Raw genomic sequence first — 20,863 nt, forward strand, 5'->3', positions numbered from 1 at the left:
TTCCCAGCTTGAAAAACGTCTGATTGTGAGATAATATTTCCAGTTCGGTGTCATTTTATCTTGAGAAAAGTATATTTGAAACGAGTGCAAACACTTGGGAACAAGTGAAACAACCATGTATCCCATTGGCAGATTTAAAACATTGTATTGCCAGAACACTCAATAAATTATAGACTAACTTGTTTGGGTGGACATCTTTATTGTTAATGCGTTTGGAACGCAAATCCCGTGCGTAATTACACATGTGGTGGCTTTTTGACTTGAGTATTTACTAAGTGAGTGTCATGTTTATGAGAGGCAGAGCATATTTGTTTGCAGGGAGGTTGGTTGGTTACTGGCAGAGTTTGTAGAGCACCCCCTCCTCTCTAATTCTCTCTCTCTCTCTCTCTCTCTCCCTTCAGCTGCCGCGATATTTTCCAGCTCTGGAGCCTCCACCGCACAGCTCGATCGATTCGCATTGATTGTCCCTGACGAGCTGCTCCACTTTCTAGCCAATGTCAGCCAGTCTGCGATCGGGAAGGAGAGAAATGAAGGAAAATCTCTGCCGCCCTGGCGGTGTCATTTCCACACACTTGGGTTGGCCGCCTGCCAGCAGACAGGACAGTCGAAAGAGGTGGAGTGGACTTCTGGGGCTGAGCGCGAGGAGGCGCGACCGGGGATGAGGAGGATTTCTGTCCGTCAGCGTTGCATGGCTGATAAACTCTGTTCTCCAAATACATTGATGGGTGTTTACCCTCCACCCCCATGCGTTTCTCTTGACAAAGATCACTCCTAAAACGAGGGCGGACATTCACATTCAACACAATATTCATAGGTTTAGGCTCTAATTATAAACCATCCCCAAAATATCGCTCACCCAGACAGTTTTGTCTCGCTTAAAGTCGCTCAACAAACCATTCGTGTATATATATATATATATATATATATATATATATATATTATTTTGAATACATTATTTGAACTGACCGACGTCAGTAATCATTCAGGCACAGTGCATCATCTTCTATGAGCGCTCAGTTTTATTCTGAATCAACACCTCTCCCCCCAGCTGTTCTGAAATCACACTGCACCTCGCGGCCTCTCCGTTTGTTGTTGCCTCAGCTGAGCCGAAGCGCGCGCGCCGCCGCCGCCGCCGCCGCCACCGCTGAAAAGTCCACTTCGGTTTTTCCGCGAAGCTCCAAAAATCTATGAAATGTGTTTGCATGTTCCTCTCTGCAAGCGGGGATGTAGAGGTGGGATTGCAAGGACTGAGAAAGCTGGGGGAACCCACGCGTTCAGCCTCAGAGAAAGTACGCTTTTCCAAAATAACTGACGGTGAATATTTTTTTTTCTTTTTCACATTTGTCACTAACGGGCAGGCACTCTGTATGATTTTGTTCTCGGAGAATAAGCTTTTTTTCTGCCCTTTTCTTTTTTTTTTTTTGTGTCACCATTCTGCACGGCAGGCTGAGAGACGGACCGCTCGGACTGTGGGAGCCCTCCCCTCTGCTCGGATCTGCTTTGGTAGGTGCAAAATAAATTGGGCCCGTGTTTGCAAATATGCAGATACATGGGAGGGCAGGGAGGAGGGGTGGTGATGGGGGATCATACTTTGTTGAAGTCTGCTGAAAGTTGGGGCTGTCATCTTATAGGATCAAGTTATAGCGGGGTGAACCGGGGCTCTTCTGTATATCCTCAAATGTGCGGCTGCAGACCATATGCTGGTACCGCAGATAGGCTGCCGTGCTCATAGATCACCGAGTCCAGACAAAAGCCAGCTATTTTGATCTTGAAAGAAGAGAAGAGAAAAAGGTTTTAAACCGTGATTCAGCGCTATAACGGGAATATCTAACAAGCTGCTGTCAGTTTTTACAAGAACAATTTCCATTTCTCTTTATTTAATAAGTCGCCTCCAGATACGGATCGGCACGCTGGTGCTTTATTGTGAATCAGCTGTTAACGACGCGCACTAAACTTGACGCTTCCAGGTAATGAACGAAATGATCAACGAGCATTAGAGTCGGAATCGCGCTGACATTTGACAACAGACGGATTGTCACCCTGTGTTGCCGAATTGAAACTTTTATTTAACCCTAAAAACATAAACCAGTCAATAGATACCACAGCTTTCCACGCGCGTAAAGATAGGCGAAGGATTCTTCAGCTTTATTTATTTTATTTTTTTATTCCACATTCTTCTTTTTCTCCGGGCATCATTAGAAAGTTCCCAGGTACACAAGCTTTCATCGCGCTTCCCGGAGATATACAGTCACATCCCCCCTGCAATCCGCCGCCGGTATCGCTGCTCCAAGCGCTCCATATGTTTGCGAATAATTTGAAGTCACAGTATGCACGGCGTGGTTGTTTTTCCCCTCCAACTTTTTGTGTGAATATAGCCTCATTAGGGAGAAGACGCAGCAGGTTATGGACAATGGATGACGCCTTGAGTCTTATTATTGTCACCAGGCTTTTTCCTTTTTTTTAACTTCCTCTATTCGTGCGTGAACGAGTGTTTGTGCGTGTGCGCGCGTCAGTCTACAGGAGGTGGGAGGAATAGAGAATGTGTAGCTCACCGTAAGTACCTACACGAGTCCGCAGACAGCGCGTCTGGACCGGAGGGAGGGAGGGAGGGGGGGTCTGCATCGTGCATCGCCTGAACTAATGCATTAAATATTCTCGCGTCTCTGGAGGTGTTAAAGTCAGCTGCTCCACAGTTTGTGGCGGGCCAAATGCTTCATAACCCCGCAGGAAATTAGACGATTTTTCCCCAACTCTGTTGTTAAAAAAAGCTAATTCCGTCAGTGAAGGAAACTTATTCAAGAGTGAATTCAAGGAGGTCCAATCAAAGTTGATCTGATTTTAATTAGCAGGGTAATTTGTTTATTTAATTAAGAAAATGTAAATAATTCAGGATTTCTTACTGAAAGAAAGTTGTATAACGAGTTTATCCTTCCAATGTGTTCATCACAGCCTTAAACTAAACGAATGTGTTTCATTGAGCTCATCTGTGTAATATCAGGCTACAGTGGGGACCAATTCAAAGTGTGTTGAATATTTAAGCAGCCGCAATAGAAAAAAACCCCAGCTTCCTGGTAGTTTTTGGTTGTCATTCACGTGTTAAGATTTTTGCACTGAATAAGATTATTGGCCTACAATCTAAACAACAATGGGATATAAACACATACTGGCCCTAAATGCTTTCCTCCATTCCTCCCTGACCTATTGATCAAACCCATTGAACTACTGAACCACATCAGTCAGTTGTCACTATATTGTGGACTGACATTCATTTTCTTGGCACACATTTTTAAAGAACTGCTTATATGAGGAAACTGTTTGGAAAATTCTGGAGCTATTACAAGCTGAGAGCTGCATGTGCGAGTTAAATGAGCTGTTCATGTCATAGTGCTGACTACATTCACCCAGCAGCACTTTGGCTGTTAGGAAATACTCATCATTTGTATAGCTGTGGGTGTAAAGTATTATCTATTAAAGGATTCCTTAATTCACCAAATATTTCAGCTCAAAACGTTTTGTAAATGCTCCACATGAAATGAAGACCTTGTTGACTTGCCTCCACCAGATTTCGCCAATAATTCCTCTGACGTATTTAATCGAGCTTTTGAAACGCTTTTACAATGTCTTGACACACTGTGCAGGTGTTGTGACCAGCTTTGCTTCAGGTGTACACAATGTACTGATCATATTTGCGCCATGTGTCTTCAAGGAAAAGTTTTTGTAAATGTGCTCATTTGCTTACTTTACAGTAGATGAGAAGATTGATACCACTCATATGTTCGTACGATAAGTACGTAGCTACGAATAGCAGTTGCGGCTAAAAATTTTACGTTTTACCGAGGGTTTCGATTTCATGGCCCCGGAGTTTTTCTCTGGTTGCCTGGCAACTGGTCCTAGCCAAGAAATAGTTCAGCACATAATAACCCCCTGTTCAATGGGAAATTGTTGTTTTTACACTTTTGTGCAGCTCAAACAAACAGTAGATAAAGTGTTAATTAGTGAGCTTTACGGCTACTGATGAGATTTTGTTACCTTTGAACAGAACCAGGCTAGCTGATTCCCCCAGTCTCCAGTCTGTATGCTAAGCTAAGCTAAGCTAAGCTAACCGTCTCCTGGCTGTAGCTTCATATTTAGAGTGCAGACATCGAAATCGGTATTCTCGTCGAACTCTGCAAGAAAGAGTATAAATGTATCTCCCAAAATCTTCAACATTTCCTTTAATTTGAGCGTCTCAGGCCACTGAAACTGAGCGGCAAGTTTCATGCAAACCATTAGATATAAACAAACTCATACACAGGTCGGGAGGAAACTATTTTCAGGCAGCATGGTCAAGTAGAAAGTAAGCAGACAGCTAAAGCAATCTCTTAAAGGATCAATACGAGCAGGAACATCTGGATAAAAACACCACATTTCACACTCACATGACACTCTTTTCAATTCACGTTTTAATGAGACTGTTTGCAAATTGAGCATGATAGAAAAGCATTATATGTGAACCCAGACTCAGTTATACTGCTATTAGCTGATTAAACAAAAATGTTACTTCACACGCAAATTAATACCCAAATATCATGCATCAACCTATGTGTCGTTTTGTTAACCACATTCAAACTAATTCTCAGTTTCTGCAGATCAGCTGCTGTTGACCGAGTGTCCACAAAGTGACAAAGTTACTGAGCTGACATCACTCAGCTGATTCAACAAAACAGGCTGGAATTATTGTCAAGATTTTCACTTAGTGTTTTTACTGAATGAACGGCAACATATATAATCGCATTAAGAGCGTTGTGTTTGACCTCCTTAGGCCAGTCAATGTTTTGTCGGCTCCACTAAACGACTTATTGACCATTAAGACATGAGGAATTGTCCAGCACTCAGATTTGCTTTCCATAAAGTGTAAAAAAAAAATAAGATTCAGTTTTGCTTATAATGAAGACCAAGCCTTAAAAACAACAGTTCACAAAGTCATATTATTACACAGTGCAGCTTTTGCTGCAGCTTTTAATTTACCCAAACAAGAAGCCACCAATTATTTTAGTGGATGCTTCAATTGCAGGCTCAGATCATGCGTCTCAGGCCACACCAGCGCTCTATACAACGTCCAGCTGAGCTCATTGGTCGATCCGAAGAAAGGCTGCTGGATTGTTTTGATCATTCGGGACAATTTAAAATCCAGACCTTTATCTCCGTCTGCCAGTCCTGTGCAGCACGTTGAAGAAAGACTCAGGGAAATACCAGGTATAGCTAATATCTACGCCCATTTTAATGCCGAGACAGCTCGAGGTCCATAAAACATGGCTCTCTTAACGTGTGACTCCTAATTACACTGCTCTTGTCAGAGTTTCACAGAAACCTGAGACGTAATACTTTTATGTGAACCACAGCATTAAGTCTCTAACATCACAGGAAATGTGAGTAAACATGCTTAAAGGACAAAACAGCAGCAATTATCTGGTTTCAGTAGTACGGCATTGACACTCCGTACCAGAGGCAGTTGTGGTTTAGGAGACAGTTCACATAAGGACATGGATCTGCCCTGTAAATGATGCGGTGATCTGATGCTGGAAGTCGAGGAGGTGATCAGCTATGCCGTGCTCAGGGCTGATGTTGATGTGAGTGTGACAGATAGGTCAGGATGGAAGGCAGATGTGCACAAACAGCAGAGTGAGCGTGACCATGACTTCATTCGTTACACAATGTGGTAGACCTATGCAACTAATGTCTTATGTTGCAAACGCAACCTGTAAACATGTAAAAATACAAATCTGCGTACACCTGTTTGTCATTCCAGACTGATTTTGAGGGAGTTTTAGTATTTTCTTTGTGGCAGAATTTTGCACAGTTTGCAATTTTTGTCAGGCGACAAAATATTATTGTGTAGAAATCACACACAAAATGAATAGAGTATTTATGAAATGATTAAAATTTGTTGATCTTGTTTAACAAATCATATAGCTGTCACCTATTACGTACCTTAACTTTGTGTGTTATCATCACGTTTATCTGCTGTTTTTCTTTAACCTGCAAAGCATAGGTTACAGAGCACTAAGAAGTGCCTTAAAGCCTTCAGCATTGTAGCACTTGTTACACTGATGTGTTCAGCTATAATACAAAATTGTGCACACCTAAAAATCCCAGGCAGTCATATATCAAATTATTTATATTTATCGTGAACAAAGAAAAAGGCTGTGTGTGTCACTGTATTGTCGTCAGACAGCAGGTGTTGCAGGGATTGACTCAAAGCAAGTCAGCTGTGTAAAACATATTGTGTACAATCAAGATCATCAACACTTTGGAAGAACAGCAGCTGGAATACGTCAATTTGTATTTGCCTTATTTTAAACCAGTGGTGCCGTCGGTCGGTCAGCTGGTCAGATAGTAATTCCCAGGCTCAATTATTATGTTACGGCTGATTGTGATATTTTTGGAGCTGTTGTCATGAGAGGCAATCGCCAACTTTGTCGCTTTGTAGCAGTCTTGGGAGCTCATTTATTCTAGCTATTGATAATGCGCCAGTTTATTAATTATGTGGAAAACTCAAGTCTTTTATCACATTTACTGTGTTTAGAGCGTTGATGAAGTTGGATCAGAGCTGGATATTCTCTCAGGCCATTATTAATCAAGAAATGGTGTTACTGTACCCAGATTTACTTTACGCAAATGCACAGCTGCCATACAGCTCATTTGAGTCAATGTTACGTTTAAATCTTAATGAAAAGTCACCTTTAACAACAGTGACGTATTCATATCTGACCACTAAATACATCATTTCAGGTCCAATATTCCATAATACCACATAAACCCCATGATGATTTGCAGTGCTGCTCTGCATTCAATCACAACTGAGTAGAGACGCAGATAGTTTGAGATGCCTTCGGGAAACCGGACCCTGGTCAGTGCTGTAGTGGGAGAAACTGAAACTCTGGGGCTAAGGGGCTGCGGAGCTGGCTCTGGTTCGCTGGCGCCACATCCCCCTGAGCTGGTGAGAATGTGGGGGCTGTGCTCTTGCCTTTGAAGCTTTACCTCCCACTAATTCTGGCCTTCCAATTTCCACACACTGCACAGACACCCCCCCTCCATCCTCTTCCCCTCCCTTTCCCTTTGTTTCCCTTATAAGGACTGGCCCGGCCATTTCCTCAGCTTGTCTGTGGGAGGTGGTATGCTTGTTTGTGAACATGGACAGGTCAGGAGAATAGCAGCATAGTTTTTCTTTTCATAGATGAGCAGTCACAGGAATCTTGTGCTAAAAGCCGGTGGATGGATGCATCTCTGTCCAGTGGGGGAGTCTCTTGACATTTGCTTGGTGAAACCTCTTCATCAGCCCCACCGCATATTTTACCATCTGATATTGCTCTACAGGTTTGGTCTATAAAAGTAATAGGATAAAAAATAATTTCTAGACAATGATAGGAATCATACAACGTCCAAAGTTAATGAAAAGAATATCAACTTCCTTTGGTCTGAACCCGGGCTTTTGGCTGTATTTTTAGCAGTTCCCAGATTGTTGTGTGAGAATCCAATAAGGGACGCACATACATCACAGATATCAGATCAACAAGCATGTAATTGTTAGTCAATAAATGCAACATTCCTAAATGAGTAAACTGCAGTCAGGGCACTACAATTTAAAGTTGGCCTCAAATAGGGCTTATATGTTTAAATTGGTCATTATTACTAATAAATACCATAATTTCACGACTGACTAACTTCGCTTAAAGATGTGAAATATTCTGACAGAAATCACAGTTGTGTTTGCTCCTTACACAGACCAACAGATACAACAGATTGATTGGTCAAAGAGTGAACCAAGATACTATTTCCAAGCAGGTAATAAGATAACAGATAAAGACAGACACTTTTCTGAAGGAGAGCTTACGCATCTATAATTAAAGCAGAAACTGTGTTTGTTTGTGAAAATATTTCACCAAAAGGAACACGTTTCTATTTCTGAATATTTTAGCGTTAAATGTGATAGGTCCTAACAGAGTATTTCAATTGAGAATATAAAACAAATAACCATTAGTTTGTTATTTTTGTAGTGTACCAAAGCAGTTTTTACCCTCAATACAACACAATTAATTTGATTGTATTTGATTGAAATAGCAGGTTTAGGCTCCAGACCTCGTAATTGTTTTCTTTGCCAACCAATCAGTGAAGCACCAGGGAAGCAGGTGTTGATTTGTAGATTGATGTGTGAAGAATTAAAAGGAAATTGAGAGTTTTTAGATTTTCTGTGCTTGAATTTGAATTGAATGTAAATATATCTTAGTCAAGATTTTCAGGGATACAAACTGAAACCTTTAATGGCCATTGTCTGTGTTCAATTTTATAAAACTGACGTCACTTACTCTAATTGTATCAGAGCACTAAAGACCAGGTAAACTGACAAACGTTGAGTATTGAGCTCAATTGTTTGCGTAGTTTGTAGCATCATTACTTCACTGTTTTGTTTCACTCTCCCCGCTCCAATGAAGCTGTTTGCAGAGAAAAAGCTCTAAAAACCCACTGAACACTACCTGCTCAGCATCAAACAGCAGACAAACACAGTTAGAGACTAGCTGGTGAACATAGTGGAGCATTTAGCAGATAAATAGCCTGATATTTCCCACAGGAGATGGTAGAGACCAAAAACAGACCAAAAACTAAGTGAATACGAGACTTGCCTTCACAGGTGGCCAGAAACACCAAATGAATGCTAATGTTGCTCCCTGACTGCTGGATGTGTAAATAACTGTTTGCTTACAAGTTGACCATATCGGCCTTAAAGGTGATGTTCTTCTTTTCAGAATTTGCCTAAGTTGACATAAATGGAAAATGTATGTCTTGAGTGTCTCAGTGTTTTGGTGAAGTGATCATTGATGAGTAATATGCCTCTCTTCTCTCCCTGTGTAAAGTTTCCAGACGGCCCATGGAACGACGTGGATGAGGGCTGAGCTGTAGTGCGGGCAGAAGGCTCCGGGGCCTGCCTGTTATCGGCTGGCTGATTGGTCCATTGAGGTGAGGCACCACTCTCACCGGGGCACAGAACGGACCGAGAAAAGGTCTTTGCTCCCCCTCCTCGCTCACCCCTGCCCCCTTTCCACCCTCACCCCCAACCCAGGCACGTACGCTCTGGACCATGTCTAGTGGGCTGTCGGCGGGGGGCCGGACAGAGGACCAGGAGCGGAGTAACTGCAAACAGGACTCTCCTGTTATAGAGCGCAGGAACCGCAGTGGCATCATCAGTGAGCCCCTCAGCAAGAGCCTTAAGAAGTCCCGTACCCTCTCCCAGTATACAGCAGTCTCCTCTGCCACCAGCAATGGACACAAGGACAATAGTGAGACAAAGAGCCACTTGGCCAAGCCTCAGCCACCCCCGCTGCCTCAGCCCACTGTCTCCGCACTGGCGGCAGCCAAGTTGGACCGGACCCTAGAACAGGTTCTGGAGGGACAGAATGGCCTGCTGCACTTTGCTCAGGCAGCAGCATTGTTAAAGCGGGCCGGTATGGAGCACATGCTCCTGCCTGGGGGCATGGGAGTGGGAGTTGGCAGTGGAGACGCAGGCTCGGGGGCTAGCGACTTGGAGGGTACGTCTGTCACGGACGCCGTAGGTGGTCCTGTTGACTTCCCATATGGAGTAGGGGGTGGTTTCCCCTTCAACCCCGGGCTTTTCATCATGACGCCGGCTGGAGTGTTTCTGGCGGACAGCGCGCTACACATGGCCGGCCTGGCCGAGTACCCGGCGCAGAGCGAGCTGGCCTCTGCGATCAACTCCGGTAAAAAGAAGCGAAAACGTTGCGGCATGTGCCCACCTTGCCGACGGCGGATTAACTGCGAGCAATGCAGCAGCTGCCGGAATCGCAAAACAGGCCACCAGATCTGCAAGTTTCGCAAATGTGAGGAACTGAAGAAGAAACCCTCTGCTGCTCTGGAGGTAAGTGTGTGTGAATTGTGGACTGTTCTTTAGGGTTTTCCCAAAGAATAAGCTTAAAAGTTTTTGACCCAAAGAGTTACGACAGAGCTTCAATGCAGTCACAAAAATGAACAACATTTGGGTGCAGTAACCCGAAGTGAGAAACTAGAGAAATACGTAGATCTTCATGGGATGTAAAAAGTTGGTCCTCAGCGAAGATCTGGAAAATTCTAGAGAGATCTGCAAACATCACAAACTAATTTCAGCTTCACATCTGAAAGCACAAAGAAGATCTTCTGAATTGTACCTGTGTTGGTCCCCTTTAAGGGAAATAGTACAGGGGGCTTCCACAAGCAGGGAAATGACAGGTGGTGACGAGTGTGGTGGGTATGTGGAGGGTAAGCATGCACCATGGGGTGTCTTTAATCCGTCCACCATAAAGACACAATCACCCTGCACACATCTTTAAATCGGAAGGCTTATTCATCAACTTAAACTCAAGTTTACACAAAGAATTGTGAGCATTTTCTGTTCGGACACATGGACATCCTCGTTGTGCATATGTTGCAATCGTAAAGAAAAAATGACGTATGTGTGGAGGCAGAGTGGCAGTAATTGTGAATATGTGTACAGTATGTGTTTGACTGTGAGTGTACACGCGTGGGTATGTTTGTGTATGTGTGTGCATGTAACAAGGTCCATCTGGTCACAGAGCTGTCATCTGGAGCACCGGGTGTCAGTGTGGCACATGCCCCCCCCCCCCCATCCCCTCTTTTTTGCTGCCGCTGTCCTTCTCTCCGGTGACACTCCTGTTCATCTAAATGGTCCTCCAAACTTCCCGTCAGTTTCCTCCATCACACTCAGCGGCCTAACTGACCCTGGCTGTGATGACAGAACGACCAATCATGAAATCAATTTCAGCAGATGTTCCATCTCAAAGGAAATAAACTTTTGTGATCGATGGATAATAGTGTCACATTGGCATTACGTAATACATTGATAACATAGTGTGAACGTGAACCAGTGGAGAGGCGTCTGGTCTAATTGACACAAACTGGATCCGTGCTTCAAACTGCTAATGGCTTTACTTCTCTCTCTTCCTGATGTTGATTGAGAGTGACAGCTTGGAATCTTGTTTGTGGGCTGAAAAGTTGGTTGTTCAGTCACCATGTGCCGACTTTCGGCCATCCACAGTGAAATGCTCCTTAAAGGAGATGGTTTGGTTAATGGAGGATTTTGAGTGACACAAACGGAGAACACAGAACTCAGTGATGTCATTTTTACTGTAAGATTAGTTTGGTTTGGCTCTTTTAGCTAGATGTTCATGGAACCTTAAGTTCGACTAGACAATTCCATGTCTTTGGCTCAAATTCTACTTTGTTTTGTCTTCTCCACTCCTAAGGGTTCTTAGGGCTTAAATATTTTAAAAGACTTTATCAATATTTTTGCATGTTTTAGCTTATTCACTACAGATCATGTGATAAGTCGCCTACATAAAATGTACCGACCCTTTTTCAAAAACTTAGCATAGTATTTGTGTTTGCAAAGCGTTGCGTGTGGATACTGTCCTCCCAAGAAAAACAACATAATGAGCTTTTCGGAAAATGTCCAAAAACAACATATTTAAATCCGAGGGACAAAGATCTCTAGTGGCCGTAGGAATTCTGACTCTTGTCCATCAGAAGCAAAGGCAGGGGACTTTATTCTAGAGTTGGGTTAGGGAGGAGGCCTTGAGTGGTTGGGTTAACAAAACGTTGGAATTCAACACAGGATTTCCTACCGACAGTCAGCCTTTTCTTTTACCATGACCACAACCGTTTCACAGATTTTAACAAAATGTTTATTATTGTAACCGTGACAATGAGGGTCCCTAACTTTTATTGAAGTAGTAACTTAAACTCAAACCACGAAGTTTCCCCAAGCATAACCTCGTTGTTGGTATGCCTAAACCTAATCAAACCTTTTAGGTGCTCATTTGGATATTCAGAGCATATCTATGATTGAAGTATTGCCTCCACACGGTTCTCAACAAGGCGACAGCTGAGCCGGGGACTAGCAGCTAACAGTGCTAACAGTGCAAACAACGGCAAACTGTGCTGACAGAGCCTAAAGTTTTGACCTCGGTTACCAGAGGGTGGGCACCACGCTTCTGCGACAATGCCGTGGGTCCAGATCAACGAATGAGCGCATTGCACAGTGGCAGCAATTATCTAGCTGGTGGTGCGCACACACTGGGACTCACGTGTACTGACATGCACTCGCGGCTGGACCAGCTACATAAACAAAGCACAGAGAAGCTCAAACAACACATGCAGGGAGTGCGACTCCATTTACCTTAATTCAAGAATGAGGTCTGTGGTTACACAAGCTTAAGAGAGTTTGTTTGTTTTGTTCTGCGATATAAAATACCTCAGTAACCCCTCTCGTGAGTTGTGAAGCTTTAACGTGTCTAAAGGCGGTTCCTAATAACAGCCTGATATATAGTCAAATTTGAAAAAAAAAGTTGGCAACAGTTAAAAGAGTATATGATTTGTATGACTGTAAATAAGTCCAAATATTTAAGAACCATGGCATGGTCCATTCGATTGAGTGGAGTTAAAGCATTCACATGCTGTTCATTAAGGGAAATTGTGACTGTAAAAAAGCTGACTTCCACACGTTGAGAATCAAACTGATGTGTCTGAATACCAGCATGTTGTTTTTCACTTTTCTATTGTTCAGTTACAAAATAATGAGAGGCTTCATTTGTCTCCGCTGATGATTCACCAAATGTGTCAGCTGGCTATGTAGGTGGTACGACTCAATGTCTGAAACAGAAAAGAATTTAATTCAAATTTATGATTTGCAATTGATGTTGTCATGGCAGTTAGCCCAATACCAGTCATTCACACCAGTGATGCCAGACCCAAGGGGGCTTGAATATTCATGACTGTTGATGTTGATATAGGTCATCATGCTGCTTGAAACGTCAGTCTGCTGATGTTGCCAGTAGCCACCTCATATAAAAGAAACTCCAGGGTATCATAAACCTGCCAAGCCTCCAAGTATAATAGCAGTCTGATCATTGGCGTCAGTAATCGTATGTACTGTAATTACCTTGCACGCATTTTGTACTCCTGACATCTCAAAGTATGTGCTACTAACCACTTTATTTAGTGCGTCTGTCAAGCAATTTCCCCTTTTTTTCAGATCAGAAACAAAGAGGCCAATCCCTGCATGCAACGTGACAATATTAGGCTAGTGAATATTCTTAAAGGATAATGTATGTGTACAAGTTTGTGCTTGTTGTGCGGGCAACGCTACTCTATTACATCATTCCTGATGGTGCCTGCACAAAATCAGTGTAGTTCGAAAACAGTATCAAAAAACAGCTTTCAGACTGAAACATTGCCTGAAGTAATCCGTCAGACGTCAGAGTCAGCATGACGTTTTGATATTTTTCACTTGGCCAAAATCGGGATTAGGTTACACTAAAGCTTGTGCGTTCATCACATAGATATGGATGTGGATATTTTTATGGTCAGGGTCTCATTAATTGCCTAAACATTACATGGACAAAGATGCAGTGCCTTTTTTTAGAGAGCTAAACATGTGTGCGGTGCCACAAACATACTGAATGTGTCAGGCATGAGATTGCCATGGAAAAAGGAAAGAAAGGTTTGTGCCAAAGAATCAAACCACAACCTCGAGCGCCTGACAACCCACAGCATGAATGTACAATCTTTGTGACAAGGTAATCTCAATAATATTCCGCTGATGGTCTTGGTCATGTACCTAGTACATGGACATCTTTGCAATATGTTTTGACACCGTAAACTTTGTACTTTTAGAATGATAAAGTGACTTAACCTGTGTGCATTGCAAAAGAACTGACAAAATGTATAATAGACCTGATAGTAAGTAGCTTTCACAAGAAAATGAGACTCTCGTTCAATCCGGAAACCATCAGAGAGTTCTGCAACCTGCTGCCTCTTTGCCCCAAACTTGATTTTCCACAGTATCAACTTTGCTCTGACAGCAGTACAACATTTTCAATTTTGCCTGCTTTTTATTTGTTCTCATGCACTCATACATTTCCCATTAGCAGTCTAGAAGTTGTCTCTAATGGCTTTGTTATTAAGTCAACAGCTCTTGTTCAGCAGGTGATTAGATCAGAGATTACGGCCTGGGCCGCACTGTCAGTGAGCGTGATGTCGTCAGTACAAGCTAAATGTCAGAAGAGATTCACGGAGGATGTGCCGCGTCAGGAGAGAGCAGAGCGTCAGCAGTAAATCCCAAATGTCAATAACGAGTAGATGATGTAGTATTGTCAATTACCGTATGTATTTGAATGTGTTTGAACAAGGCATCTGTAAGAGAAGTTCTAGCTTCCCCTTAATGCACATTGAGGGCGACTTGCAGCACCTGTGCCACGAGAGAAGATCGTCCTGACTGCAGTGAGCCTCAGCTGTAGCTCAAACAGCCCCCAGAGTGTCACAGTCCCCTCCAATCAAAGATGGAGCGGCACATCCCCGTCTGCTGCGGCTGTTTATGCTCGCTGTGCAATCTCTAAAGAGGCGTGACGTCTTATTTAAACATGTGTCTTGTGGTCAGTTTGTCAGACTGCTTTTTTTTGTGAGCACACACGTACACACGTGAAAAGACTTTGGCTCTGTTTTACCGCATTTGCCTGGAGGGTTTGTGTTTGTGCGCTTGCACGAGCCGGTGAGCGTTTACGCGTCGGTACACAAGTGCAGTCCGAAAGCAGCAGTGTGCTTATTTTGAGGGTGTTGACGGTTTCCATTGAAAGCTCATGGCAGCTCAAAGAGGAGCGTAAAATTGGCAAGTGAGGGGGAGTTAGCATGCTGAGGCCTTTGCCACCTCATAGCTCACTGGCTGAAGATGTCTGGATTTATTCTGGGAATGCTACATTTGAGAGAAATAAGTGGGAAGGCAGTTCCTTGCCGCTCTATGTATGAATACCCTCCAGTGGTGTCAGTCTCAGTGATGCTGTTCAACACAGAGAGAAAGAAGGAGTTAGGAAGTTGTAATGCATCTTGTCTTTACTTGTATGTCACTGTACATTGAGGGTGTACTGTAACGGTGGGTGTGTTATATTTCAGAATAGATAAGACAGGAGCTGAGTTTTTGTCATTGTCTACTAATAGAGTTATATATTAAGTAAAGAAATTCATTGGTTGTGTCAAAGACTCGGGCTTCTTTGTCATCAGATGCAGCTAAAACCCAAACATACTATTGTTTTCCATTGGGGGCCACTTTGTGTCAGACGTTGATATGGGACGTTGATATTCCCTCATGGTCTTCCCTGCCCCCCAGACACCGTACACCAGACAGTCAGCACACAAGAGGCTCATGCAAACTGACAGGCACGCAGACTGACACCGAGACACATGGACGTGTGGGCAAGTTGCTGGGCAGACAGGGGGACAAGTTGGAGTGGACAGATTAGGCTAAGGAAGACGGAAAGAGAGGGAAGGTGGCCAAGGTGCCTGCTTCTGGATTACAATGCATTGAAGCTGCAGTTGGTAACTTTAATAGAAAATAACTTATTCTCATATTTGCTCAAACTGTAGCTGTAGGGCCATATCCTGACAGTATTACAAGAAACAGTATGCATGTTGACCTGTGATTACAGGGCATGAGTATCGAGGGTTAGCATGAAAGATCTGGATCATTAGCTTTACTGTTTATTCACAACTAAAATTTATCGGCTACTATTTTGAAAATCAACCGTTTCAGTTTTTGTTTTTCTTTGTCATACATGCCAGTAAACTGAATAGAGCAAATTGGAGACATCACTGCGGCAATTTTTTTAAATTTTTAAAATAAATTATTTCTTCATAGACAAAAGGATTTATGGGTTGAACTAATGACTCAAATTGTTTGTTAATGCACCTGCTTACAAGACATCCAGGAAAAATATATCCTGTCAACGTATAAACATATCGATCTTGATTAACTTCTGGAAGGGAGAGCAGGCTGAGGAAAATAATGCTTCACCTCTTCAGTCAGACAAATAGTGTTTATGACAGCTGGAGATCATTGGTGTTTTGATTCAGATGCTTTAAAGGTTTACTTTTCTGCCCCTTGTGAGCGGCAGGCAGTGTTACGTCCCACATGTATGAATGCATGTGGAGGGGCTTTGCATTAGCCATAGGCAGTTAGTCAGAGAAATGAAGGACGCCTCTTTCTTCTGCTTTTGTTGTGTGTTACACACAAATTGTCCGTGCTACGCTAAGTAAAATGTGCTCGCCTTGTTTGAAAAAAAACCACATCCATCGATTTTAGTGATTGGCCACTTCACACCCACAGATTCCATCCGTTTGAACCTGTGCAATCAGTGTTGGTGAAGAGAGGCTTTTCTATTCCTGAACTGCTGCCATTTTTCCATTGATTGCTCATGTTGGATAATGAGGAAAAACTGTATTTTCAGTCCAAGCGAACGGGTGTGTTGTTTTTCTTCCCACGCGTTATGTCATGGTCAGTCCGGCCTTTACCGGGTTTTCGACATCTGTGGCAGCGGCAGATGTTGCTGCCCTCTGACTGTCTCCTTAACAGCTGAGCGCCGCTGTAGAAAGGTCACCACAGATGGATGGCGGGCCAGAGATACTTAACACACAGACCATGAAATAATGTTGCCAATATGTTGGCTATTAACCTCCAGGTCTGTGGTTCCTATTAATAATCATTTGAGCCAAAAAGAATTTCCTTTATATGTACGCTATATATATTTGAGAGATTGCACTGGCATATGTGGGCTATGAACAGCAACAGTGGCATTCAGTGTCTCTGCTGTCCGATTATTCCTGATTGAGTTAATTTAACAAATGAAGCACAGTGTGGGCTATATTTGGCGGAGATCACCAGAGTAATTACCTTTGTTTGAAGCCTTTTTACCCGAGTGAAAATGTTTCATTTTTGTAACCCAGCTGGAGTTAACTTTCAAAATGAAAGTGAATGAAACCTGTGGAGCACGAACCCCGCTGTCACTCAGTTTCGTGTCCAGATATGAACAATAGCATTCAAAAGAAAAACTGTACGGCTGATTCACTGGTATAGAAATGGTTTAAGTGGGCCTGAAAAGTAATTAGGGCTGCTATTGTTTTTGGTTTCAAACTGATTTCTCTGAACTAATGGCCCATTTGCTTCTAATGCCGTGGTAAAAAAAAAAAAAGGGGCGGCGCAACCAGATGCACACAATGTTAAGGCTAATTATACTGAGGTTACACATTATTGGAATTGCGTTATAAATTGAAACATTTGAATGTCTTCAGTAAAGGGTGTATGACACTAACAAGCCATACATCCTCTGTTTACCTTTTCCATTAGATAAGTGTGATTGTTTGCATGGGTGTGTGTGTCTCACAGTATGTATGGTTCCATAGTAAACCCTCTGCTGATGCAAAAGTGAATCTGAATCCATCGCGTCTGAGAATTTTAGCTCAACGGTCTCACTGTTTGGTGTGATTTCGGGGGTGTATTGTGAGTGTCGGTTAACGTGCCACTGTGTGTGGAGGTGTGTGACTGTACTTGAATACATATTGGTTCGGTGTGAGAGTGTGTGTGGGTGCATAAATGTTTGCCGAGCTCCTACTGCCTCGCTCCAGGCAAAGCTGGCTAACGGAAGAATCCTCGCTGCAGAATCGAGTTGCACTTAGCAGGACGCCAGCCGCGCTCCGGCTCCAGGGGCCCCGAGCGTCTCTCTATCTCCTGACTGGCAGGCCGCTGCCGAGCCCTGCAGCTGCATGCATGTGTGCCACTATTGCTCGGCGCAATCAGAGGCACAGATAAGCAAAGTGAGGGAAGAGTGAGGGACGGAGAGCGGTGGCGTGGGAGAGCAACGCGTGTGGTGGCTAAATAATAAATGTGGCATATCGGGTTTTGTGTGAAGCCAGGACTGAAGCCCGTTCCTGTGGTGGTGCTGAGGCGAGGGGGGGGGGCAGCTGTTGGGCCAGACGATGCAGGATGTCGAGATTTCACACACACATGACTCATCCAGGGAGAAAGAGAGGAATATAAGTTAATCGATTAGTTGGTGGACATTAATAATTTAAGTAATTTGTCAACTAGAAATACTAAACATTCTCTGGTTCCACCTTCTTAAATCTGAAGATTTTGTGCTTCTGTCTGTTATTGCATGTTGAATGTCTTTGGACTGTTGATTGGACAAAACAAGCAATCTGAAGACTCTATCTCACCACGAGCTCTGATAACTTTTGATTTGTAATTTAAAGAAAAACAACAACCGGTAGATTAATCGATAGTGACAATAATCATTAGTTGCAGGCGGACTACAATGGGAATGCAATCTGAATTTCGTTGTGCAACCCTGTCGTACAATGACTAATAAAAGAACATGTAACCTTGTGAACAACAGAGAATTCAGGAAACAGGAGGGCAACATCATGAGAGCCTCTCTCTCAAGGTGTGAAGAAATTGTAGCTTCTCAGTGAAGTAGTAGGTTTGGGATTATATTTGCAATCACTTGTAAAACAAATGTGCTGCTTTTCATTAACAACTCCAACCCTCTCTTCTCTCTCCCCTCTCCTCCCCTCCCCTCCCCTCCCCTCCTTGTCTTCTGTTTCTCCAAGAAGGTGATGCTTCCTACAGGAGCGGCGTTCCGGTGGTTCCAGTAGGATTCCTCCTCCACTCCCTACCCAAAGCTCTGCCATCAAGTGCAATGCCAACTCCTGGATTGTCTCCAGAACAGACACTGGCTAATAAACAAACAAGCAACAAATAAAATTATAGAGAAAAAAAATAACAAACAAAACAAAGCAGAAAAAAAAAAAAATCAATCGGGTAATGGATGCACCTACTTATTCCTTGAACCAAAAATGAAACGTAAAGAAAAGCATCTATGGCAACTTTCATTCCCTTTTCTATGTTTCCATTTTGGTACCTTTTGTCCTTTTTCCAGCAGGTTTTTTTCTGTCGCTTAAACATGGAACTGTTCATTGCCAGAAACAGAAATGACGGACTGAGTGTGGACAATCAACTAATTTCTGTGTTTGGTGTTAATGTTGTTCATGTGTGGAAAGATACAGTACTTGTGTAGAGAATGTAAATTTACAGCTATATTTCAAAACTAGTGGCTAATGGCAAACATTATTGTAATTCTTCACCATTATTTTACTTAAAAACATGTCCGTTTTATGATTCTTTTTGTTGAAGAGTCTAGTTTTCAGACGGATCGGTGGTTGTCTTTGAAAGACAAAGAAAATGTTTTTAAATTGTAACGCTGTTGATTTTGGATTTAAACTAAACTGAAAAAGTTATGTTATCGGCCCACTACTGTAGTCTGTAGTCGCCTCAATCAGCCCTCCTCTGCATTTCCAAACTTTTCCTTTAGTGATACTGGCAGCCTTATGTTACTGTGGCCCCACTGAGCATGTGCCAATACTGCTCAGGGCAATAGCACTAAGAGACAGCACTTGCTCTGAGTCTACCCTACTGAACGCACTGAGACAAGATTCATTTTTATTTTTGTTTGTTTGTTTATTTGCTATATTTTCATGATTTTGTTATATTGCTGGGTAGCTACAGCTTTTTGAAATAACCAATCTTTGTATTTGTTTAGAAAATTCGACTGGTTTTGTGAATAAAAAGGAATGCATGTAATTGTGTCAAAATTTACAATTCTGATGTTTGTCTACTTGTCTATTTGCATGTTTTTTTTGTTGAAAAAACAGCTGGTTTGACAAAAAGAAACATTAAGTATACATTTTCCATGAATTGAAAAAAAGTATTCCCTTTTCTTTGATAATTGGATGGAGTTGGGAAATTCTTAAAGATTCTGACGTGAGAAGAAGTCATTAAAAGTAAATCAGGCGGTGGTATGGTTCACCAAGATGTCCTTGGTTTGACTGAGATATTTCTCTCACGGCCTGTGTAATACCTTCCTATATATTGGAATGACTGATGGAGCCTTGCTGTGCTAAAAATGTAACCAAAATTATTTAAAAGACGTTTGAATAAGAACAATTTTTGATTGCAGTGTTTCTTCAAAATGCACGAAACCTCTTGAAAATTCCCCCAAATGTCTTTTTTTCCAGATTATTTTTACTCTTCTCTAAGATCTTTGGGACATTCAACGTACTCCATAACATTTAGAGTCAGAAAATCATTAATAGTCATGGATTACTGATGGGAAGTTTTTGTCCTCAGACCTATTAAGGCTATCGAGAAGAATCCTGGATAAAGTGTCTCGCTGTGTTTAGGGCTGGGTGTGTTCTGCATACATGGAGTGGAGTTTGGATAAAGACATAGATAAGTGAGAGCAGTGCTGATTTAAAACCTTAGAAAAAAATCTCACATGGGTCTCAATGTAATTACTGATTCTAATGCCTCAGGTCTGTGACACCAGAGTGAATTTCCATTTCCTGCTCAGTGAGGATTCTCAGTGATTTTTCTTTCACAGATCCACAGTCACTCTTTCATATCCAGGTGGGGAAGTAGATGCAGATTTCTGCCGCAGCCGTAGTGCTGAGTGTTTTTAATTAGTGGATATCCACGGTGGAAGGCCCAGTATGGTGGGCTTGTGTACGAGCTCGTGATCAGCTTGGCGAGCGGAGGGTTGGCGAGTGTAGCTATATTCCCACCCTCCCCCCCCCCCCCCCGGTGACAGTGCTGGGCTAGTGCCATCGCCATGGCGATGGGGGGAGTGTGTGCGTGAGTGTGTGTGTGTGTCTGGGGTGGGGTGTGTGTGGGGGGAGGGGGGGGGGGGGGGGGGGGGGGGGGAGGCAGAGATAAAGAAAGAGAAGTGAGCCAGAGAGAAAGAAAGATACAGCACAACTAGTGTGTAGTGTGGAAGCACACGACTGGAAAGTAGAAATTCATTCATGTACTTTTATTTCACACCTGAGACGGAAAAAGAAGAGATTAAGATTTTCAGTTCGGGGTGTGGTTGCAGGTGACTGTGGCGCCTGCCTGCTGAGGTGTAACGGCCCAGGGGCTGGGGGAGGGGGAGGGGGG

At 42.9% G+C, this 20,863-nt stretch overlaps 1 protein-coding gene across 3 annotated transcripts; it reads left to right on the forward strand.

Annotated features, from left to right (window-relative positions):
- The first annotated feature begins 1,159 nt into the window (after window positions 1-1,159).
- cxxc5a (CXXC finger protein 5a) lies at window positions 1,160-19,873 on the forward strand. Of its 3 annotated transcripts, XM_031869228.1 has the most exons (4): window positions 1,160-1,314; window positions 1,446-1,503; window positions 8,892-9,910; window positions 18,481-19,873. In XM_031869228.1, the coding sequence occupies exons 3-4, from the start codon at window positions 9,116-9,118 to the stop codon at window positions 18,523-18,525; spliced, it is 840 nt and encodes a 279-aa protein (XP_031725088.1). In that variant the 5' UTR covers window positions 1,160-1,314; window positions 1,446-1,503; window positions 8,892-9,115; the 3' UTR covers window positions 18,526-19,873. The 3 variants fall into 3 exon arrangements, with proteins under 3 accessions (XP_031725088.1, XP_031725087.1, XP_031725089.1); XM_031869227.1 differs by having other exon boundaries at window positions 1,160-1,503; XM_031869229.1 differs by having other exon boundaries at window positions 1,163-1,503; window positions 18,484-19,873.
- The last annotated feature ends 990 nt before the right edge of the window (window positions 19,874-20,863 follow it).

This window comes from Anarrhichthys ocellatus, unplaced genomic scaffold (assembly GCF_004355925.1).
Source record: "Anarrhichthys ocellatus isolate YVR2014 unplaced genomic scaffold, GSC_Weel_1.0 scaffold46, whole genome shotgun sequence".
Classification (NCBI taxonomy): domain Eukaryota; kingdom Metazoa; phylum Chordata; class Actinopteri; order Perciformes; family Anarhichadidae; genus Anarrhichthys; species Anarrhichthys ocellatus.

What these genes read in the sequence shown, in the direction of transcription:
- cxxc5a (XM_031869227.1), top strand. Translation starts at nt 9,116, where the DNA reads ATGTCTAGTGGGCTGTCGGCGGGGGGCCGGACAGAGGACCAGGAGCGG. An exon ending in AACCCTCTGCTGCTCTGGAG is followed by an intron (nt 9,911 to 18,480) that starts GTAAGTGTGTGT and finishes TGTTTCTCCAAG; the next exon opens with AAGGTGATGCTTCCTACAGG.